We start from the raw sequence: 8,140 nt of genomic DNA on the forward strand, positions 1-8,140 counted from the left end.
GACTATAGACTGTTTTAGAGTCACGACTACAGACTGTACTATAGTCAAGACTATAGACTGTTCTATAGAATGGTCTAAGTATCGATATAGGTAGATCTATGCTGGGTTTACATATATGTATGGAATTCCAGCTTTATTAGCATAGGGTTTTTGTGAAGTCGATTAAGACCGACTATACTTTCATACTTGTTGGAAAATATAATTGTGCGTGTGTGTGAGTGATAATTTGTTGTCTGTTTACTTCTTGTTGTTGGTTCGACTGCAAGTTGCGATAAGTATGAATTTAGAAACTATAAAAAAGTATTAATGCAGCCAGTCCGTCAGTAATTTTTTTTGTTGACTCGCTCTAGCCTATAGCGCCCTTTCATTTTGGTCTTTTAAAAACTTATAAAAAAAAAACATTGTTGTTCATTTGGGAAAAATAATAATAAATGTTTGCTTGTCGTGAATTTTGAATTTATTTATTTTTGTGCGTTACTGGCAGGGGGAATTTATTGGGCTCCGAGCAGAGTGAGTTGTTGTGGAGTAGTGGGGTCTAATTTTACAGGCAGCAAAATGTGTGTGTGTGTATGCATGTGAGTATGTTTTTATAAGATGGCGAAATGTGTTTTTTTTTTTCGATGAGTAAATATTTCTGTAGTCTGAAAATCGAGGTTGTTAAATACAGTGGCAGCGTATTAGTTGCACACCTAGCAAAGAAAACGTGTGTTTTTTGGTAATAAAATTTTCAACAAGAAATTTAAGAAAATCTTCTATAGATGATAACGTTTTCTAATAATCATTCAATAAACCAGTTCTTATTAATATTATAACTAAAGCTGCTAATTAATTCATATTTCACACACTTTTCTTTGCCACTGTAAACTTTGTTTGTTGTCGTATTTCTGGTTTATTAGTGTTACAATTTATATTTTGAGGTTATATTCGTTATATTGTTCGTCTATCACAGTGAGTATAATACTATGTGTTTGCACTGCATTATTTTGCTTTTTTTTAACAGTATTTCAAATTTATTTTTTTGTATTTCTTATCAATTTGAAGTTATTTTATTATTAATTATAAGAAAGAAAGAAAAAAACTTGTTTATTATTAAGTATATAATTTTAAATGTAAAAAAATACACGGCTGCGGTTTATTTCCACTGTGCCAAAGGTCTTTACAATGACGCCATTATGTTTTTGCTATTTGTGCACGTACGCCATCATCATAAGTTTTGTAAAATTTACAGAAAAAGCTTTTGCATGCTTTTGCATGTATAGACAGGGTTGCATTACTATATTCAAATTATACCTAATCCACGTGTGGTTTACCTTCAGTTATTTTATGACCCAGGTACTAGAGCTAGATGTCTGTTTTTTGAAAAGTATTAAAATTCAATGCAAATTCAATGTTTTATTTCAAAAAATTAAAAGGTTAAAATGTTTGGCATTAATACATTAATACTGTTCATATTAGTACTTTTGTCCTTGAGCTTATTTTGGAGGGGTATTGAATTAATTTGAGAATATTTGAGTGTTTTATAGCTAAAGTTGTTTATTGTAATTTTTATTACAAAAGTAATGTGGTTTTTATGTGTAAATTGAGATGAAATTATTACATAAATGATCTGAAGTTTTTATGTATTTAGTTTATTATGGAAATAAATAAAAGATTTGCTTCGATATAAATTTTTTACGCCAATTTCAGTGGATGAAATCGATCAAAAAGAAGGACATTTTCAGTTTTAGCTCAGTTCTAGTTCAGTTCTAGTTCAGTTTTAGCTCAGTTCTAGTTCAGTTCTAGTTCAGTTTTAGTTCAGTTCTAGTTCAGTTCCAGTTCAGTTTTAGTTCAGTTCTAGTTCAGTTCTAGTTCAGTTCTAGTTCAGTTTTAGTTCAGCTCTAGTTCAGCTCTACTTCAGGTCTAGTTCAGTTCTAGTTCAGTTCTAGTTCAGTTCTAGTTCAGTTCTAGTTCAGTTCTAGTTCAGTTCTAGTTCAGTTCTAGTTCAGTTCTAGTTCAGTTCTAGTTCAGTTCTAGTTCAGTTCTAGTTCAGTTCTAGTTCAGTTCTAGTTCAGTTCTAGTTCAATTCTAGTTCAGTTCTAGTTCAGTTCTAGTTCAGTTCTAGTTCAGTTCTAGTTCAGTTCTAGTTCAGTTCTAGTTCAGTTCTAGTTCAGTTCTAGTTCAGTTCTAGTTCAGTTCTAGTTCAGTTCTAGTTCAGTTCTAGTTCAGTTCAGTTCTAGTTCAGTTCTAGTTCAGTTCTAGTTCAGTTCTAGTTCAGTTCTAGTTCAGTTCTAGTTCAGTTCTAGTTCAGTTCTAGTTCAGTTCTAGTTCAGTTCTAGTTCAGTTCTAGTTCAGTTCTAGTTCAGTTCTAATTCAATTCTAGTTCAGTTCTAGTTCAGTTCTAGTTCAGTTCTAGTTCAGTTCCAGTTCTGTTCTAGTTCTGTTCTAGTTCAGTTCTAGTTCAGTTCTAGTTCTGTTCTAGTTCTGTTCTAATTCTGTTTTAGTTTTGTTTAGTTCTGTTTTAGTTCTGTTTTAGTTCTGTTCTAGTTCTTTCTAGTTCAGTTCTAGTTCAGTTCTAGTTCAGTTCTAGTTCAGTTCTAGTTCAGTTCTAGTTCAGTTCTAGTTCAGTTCTAGTTCAGTTCTAGTTCAGTTCTAGTTCAGTTCTAGTTCAGTTCTAGTTCAGTTCTAGTTCAGTTCTAGTTCAGTTCTAGTTCAGTTCTAGTTCAGTTCTAGTTCAGTTCTAGTTCAGTTCTAGTTCAGTTCTAGTTCAGTTCTAGTTCAGTTCTAGTTCAGTTCTAGTTTAGTCAGTTCTAGTTCAGTTCAGTCTGTCAGTTCTAGTTCAGTTCTAGTCAGTTCTAGTTCAGTTCTAGTTCAGTTCTAGTTCAGTTCTAGTTCAGTTCTAGTTCAGTTCTAGTTCAGTTCTAGTTCAGTTCTAGTTCAGTTCTAGTTCAGTTCTAGTTCAGTTCTAGTCTTCAGTTCTAGTCAGTTCTAGTTCAGTTCTAATTCAATTCTAGTTCAGTTCTAGTTCAGTTCTAGTTCAGTTCTAGTTCTGTTCTAGTTCAGTTTTAGTTTCTATTCGATCACTAGTTCTCGAGTTTATCGATTGTTAACAAATGTTATTTATTCTATTATTTTCATCATAAGTAAATTTCAATTCAGTTTTGCCAAAACAAATGGAAACTAATGAAAATGTACTTTATTTTCAAAGAGCCCATATGAATACATAATTGTTCCTTCAGCAGCAGCCCACATATTTATTTAGCACACACGCACATTATATTCATGTGTTCAGCACATGAGTTTTGCAAAATATGTTAAAAACAAACAATAAGATTTTCCGGAAATTACATTAACAATGACAACTTCCGTTTTAATAAGACAAAAAAATATATATATTCGTACATTCTCACAAGTCAAGAGCTCAAATAAATTGCAAGACAACATAAATAGAATTAAGTAAATTTCATATTCGAAAACTACCCACCAATTGAACTAAGTAAGAGCTGGCCCCTTGAAATTAAACATAAATGTGTTTATGAGTGTGCGAATGTGAAAATATTTTTTTGTTTAAGGAAAAACCTGCGGGTCAAAGGTTTTTTTCAACACAAATACTCAATCATTAAAAAACTGCAATAAAATTTGTTATTCTGTAGAGATGTAAAAAAATTCTCTGAGTTTTCTCTCAGTTGGTGGTTTAACACAGATGATGTTCAAATTAGAGTTAAATACACTGGTGCTCACTCGTTAATGTCACCACTGTCAAAATTATCTTTATGATCTTTAATTTTCATTTCGGAAAAAAAAATAATCATGAGAAAATATATTTTTTTATTAAATTTTGCGGTATTTTTTTTCGGAAAACTAAAGATCAGCTTCACGATAACAAATTTCAATTCTTAATGAAAGAGTTAGAAAATGCTGGTTGTTGTAAACTAAAAAAAAATAACTATTTTCTTTTAGAAAATTTTGTATTTAAATTTCTTTTGGAAAACTGATTTTCAAGTAGTTTAAGTGTTTTTTAAGATGATGTATGTTTGGTTTTATTAATGATTAATGTTTAAGTTTAAAAACATCTTTATGTTAAAAAATGCGCCTTGTTGTAATTGATTTAAGTGTATTCTCAGGATTCCTTTAATGAGTTTTAAACATCCTGTTTCTTGCGTGGGAGTTTTCTAATTTACATTTGAATACGATTTTTAAATCATATTTATTAACTTGTGGTGGCACTATGTGAGGTCTTCATATAATTATTTTTAAGATTATGAACTCTAGCATCGTTTGTAGCTCAATTTGAAAGAAAGAAGAATGAATACTACTTCAGATCCGAAGAAATACACCTAGAACACAATACACTAGAACTGAACTAGAACTGAACTAGAACTGAACTAGTACATTTCATTAGTTTCCATTTGTTTTGCAAAACTGCATTGAAATTTTACTTATGATAAAATAAAGAATAAATAACCATTTGTTAACAATCGATAAACTCTAGAACTAGTGATCGAATCGAAACCTAAAAACTGAACTAGAACTGAACTAGAACTGAACTAGAACTGAACTAGAAACTGAACCTAGACTGAACTAGAACTGAACTAGAACCTAGAACTGACTAGAATGAACTAGAACTGACTAGAAACTGACACTGACTGAAACTGAACTAGAACTGAACTAGAATCCTGAACTAGAACTGAACTAGAACTGAACTGCACTGAAACTAGACTACTAGAAACTGCACTAGAACTGACTAGAAACTGAACTAGAACTGAACTAGAACTGAACTAGAACTGAACTAGAACTGAACTAGAACTGAACTAGAACTGAACTAGAACTGAACTAGAACTGAACTAGAACTGAACTAGAACTGAACTAGAACTGAACTAGAACTGAAACTAGAACTGAACTAGAACTGAACTAGAACTGAACTAGAACTGAACTAGAACTGAACTAGAACTGAACTAGAACTGAACTAGAACTGAACTAGAACTGAACTAGAACTGAACTAGAACTGAACTAGAACTGAACTAGAACTGACTAGAACTAGAACTGAACTAGAACTGAACTAGAACTGAACTAGAACTGAACTAGAACTGAACTAGAACTGAACTAGAACTGAACTAGAACTGAACTAGAACTGAACTAGAACTGAACTAGAACTGAACTAGAACTGAACTAGAACTGAACTAGAACTGAACTAGAACTGAACTAGAACTGAACTAGAACTGAACTAGAACTGAACTAGAACTGAACTAGAACTGAACTAGAACTGAACTAGAACTGAACTAGAACTGAACTAGAACTGAACTAGAACTGAACTAGAACTGAACTAGAACTGAACTAGAACTGAACTAGAACTGAACTAGAACTGAACTAGAACTGAACTAGAACTGAACTAGAACTAAAATAGAATTGAACTAGAACTAAACTAGAACTAAATTAGAACTGAACTAGAACTGAATTAGAACTGAACTAGAACTGAACTAAACTGAACTAGAACTGAACTAGAACTGAACTAGAACTGAACTAGAACTGAACTAGAACTGAACTAGAACTGAACTAGAACTGAACTAGAACTGAACTAGAACTGAACTAGAACTGAACTAGAACTGAACTAGAACTGAACTAGAACTAAAATAAAATTGAACTAGAACTAAACTAGAACTAAATTAGAACTGAACTAGAACTGAATTAGAACTGAACTAGAACTGAACTAAACTGAACTAGAACTGAACTAAAACTGAACTAGAACTGAACTAGAACTGAACTAGAACTGAACTAGAACTGAACTAGAACTGAACTAGAACTGAACTAGAACTGAACTAGAACTGAACTAGAACTGAACTAGAACTGAACTAGAACTGAACTAGAACTGAACTAGAACTGAACTAGAACTGAACTAGAACTGAACTAGAACTGAACTAGAACTGAACTAGAACTGAACTAGAACTGAACTAGAACTGAACTAGAACTGAACTAGAACTGAACTAGAACTGAACTAGAACCGAACTAGAACTGAACTAGAACTGAACAAGAACTGAACTAGAACGTATTTTGAGGACTATAACCTTTATTTTGAAACGTTACAAACGGTGCAGCGTAGGCATAATATGATTAGAAATTTCACAATACACAGCTTTTTCAACAGTTATCAGTGCACTCAAACAGTGCACTAACACTGCAACTAAGCAGCCGGCAAAATAGAGAGTCTAAGCGAAACTAAGAGAGGCAACAGGTTAAATGTGTTTTATGGTGCATTTGTTTAAATGTTTATTGTTAAAAATACTGTAGTTTATAATTCTGATAAGAAACACAAAACTTGAATCTTCTTTATAGGTTCCAATAGAAATAGTTTACGTATAGACGTTCTTGTTAGTGGTGGCAAACGGCGGATAATTGAGGAAATAAAATGAGTAAGTTTGTGATAGAGAAAATGTTCAGTTTTGAAAAGTTCTAAATGTTGTTGATATGTGTTTATTTTGCAGCAAACCAACAGGATTTGATGATATCATTGAATGGAGATTGTTTAGATCACATTTTCAAAATGTTACCCATAGGCGATCGCATTAATATGATTATTTCATATCAAAATTTTTATGATATTTTTAGAAAACGTTTAAGAATCGATTATAAATCTAATTTAAATACAAGATTTTTTAATACTTTACACACCTTTCAACTGCAAGTATTGCTTTCGATTATTGGTGCGTATATAAAACATTTGAAAATAGAATTTCCCTTCGAAGAACAAAGTTATTTAAGGGAATTTATATATTTTAAATTTTTATTTACCTATTGCATTAATGTTGAGTCTTTGAAATATTTTGGTTGGTGTGTAAACGATGAGTCTATTAGATATTTAAATTCTTTGAGAAATTTAAAGTCTTTAGCGATAATCAATAATCCCGAGATAACTGGTGAGTAAGGGGATTTTATAAGTTTGATGTAAATGTTTTAAAACTCTTTCAATTTTTTCCAGGTAATTATATTTACGAACTCAAAGGTCTGCAAGAATTGTCCCTCAATAATTGCACCCACATAGAGTCACGGTACTTTGAGAAAATTTTCCAAAATCTTCAAAGTTTACAGTTACTCGATATTAGAAATTGCAATAACTTATCTAGTCAAAATTTTCAAACAATTTTTGAAAATCTCAAACACTTACAGACTCTCAAATTGTCTACTACCAAAGAGCATATCAATTGTCTAGCACAATTACCTCGGTTAAAGCAGTTGGAAATATGGAGAGATAATATAATTAGTCCTCCTATAACCAAGGAATTTCTTGGCAATTTAGCTAAATATCAAGCTAAACAATTGGACGCACTAAAACTGGTAGATTGTTCATCATTTGATGCGGATAAAGCCTCGTTAGTAGCTCAGTTGGAGAAGTTAAAAGTCTTACATTGCATGTGTAATCCCTGTGATGAGGCAATCATGGAAAAATTTTCACATTTAAGTCAACTGAAAGAGCTTAATATCAATAATTCTTATTTTATCTCTAATCGTTCAGTTTTACAACTTTTGTCAAACTGTCAACGTTTAAAACGTTTTAGTTTAAGATCTTGTGGCTTAATAACCGCCGAACTTATACCTAATCTTCTCTACTTGTTAAAGCAGCAGCGTCAACTTCCCACCGATCGCGTGCATATAGATCTCAATCCTTATAAGTTTTCGGGCAAAATTTCGGTAAGACTAGAAAAAACTTAATTATAATTAATTTGCTAATTTTTATATTCTTTTTCAGGAAATCGATTTAGAAGATTCTTCGGATGTTCTTAAATTTTCTTATAAATATCTGACTTATGATTATGAGTGTTTAACACAAATGATAAAAATCATAAAATAATTTTCAGAAATATTATAGTGCAATTGATCGTATATGATCTATAGATATAAGTCTAGCAAAATTTATTAATTTATTTATTATTTTTACTATTTAATATCAAATTTTAATGTTTTTTAAACTATTTATTTTTAATTATTAATTTAATTAATATTTCTATTTAATTTATAACTAATAAATGTTGTTATTGCTGTTTTTGAAACCATTTAAAATTGTTGTGATTTATTTTTTATAAGAAAATTTGTCAATTCCAATGTCTTTACAACATCCAATGGATCTTAATGCCGGAGAGAAATCCAGGAAATGATCGGTTAAGAAATACGA

General features: G+C 31.1%; 1 protein-coding gene across 1 annotated transcript; it reads left to right on the forward strand.

Moving 5' to 3' along the window:
• Nucleotides 1-6,347: 6,347 nt before the first annotated feature.
• LOC119601206 lies at nucleotides 6,348-7,819 on the forward strand. Its single transcript, XM_037951993.1, has 4 exons — nucleotides 6,348-6,383; nucleotides 6,456-6,887; nucleotides 6,950-7,659; nucleotides 7,718-7,819. Exons 1-4 carry the CDS (start codon nucleotides 6,380-6,382, stop codon nucleotides 7,817-7,819), a joined length of 1,248 nt encoding a protein of 415 aa, XP_037807921.1. The 5' UTR covers nucleotides 6,348-6,379.
• Nucleotides 7,820-8,140: the final 321 nt, after the last annotated feature.

This window comes from Lucilia sericata, unplaced genomic scaffold (genome assembly GCF_015586225.1).
Source record: "Lucilia sericata isolate MDLA Ls3-8-SP2 unplaced genomic scaffold, ASM1558622v1 Contig000151F_arrow, whole genome shotgun sequence".
Taxonomy (NCBI): Eukaryota; Metazoa; Arthropoda; class Insecta; order Diptera; family Calliphoridae; genus Lucilia; species Lucilia sericata.

Excerpts from the sequence above, each read along its gene's own strand:
- LOC119601206 (XM_037951993.1), top strand. Across the intron at positions 6,888-6,949 it reads CAATAATCCCGAGATAACTG|GTAATTATATTTACGAACTC; the intron begins GTGAGTAAGGGG and ends AATTTTTTCCAG. Across the intron at positions 7,660-7,717 it reads AGTTTTCGGGCAAAATTTCG|GAAATCGATTTAGAAGATTC; the intron begins GTAAGACTAGAA and ends ATTCTTTTTCAG.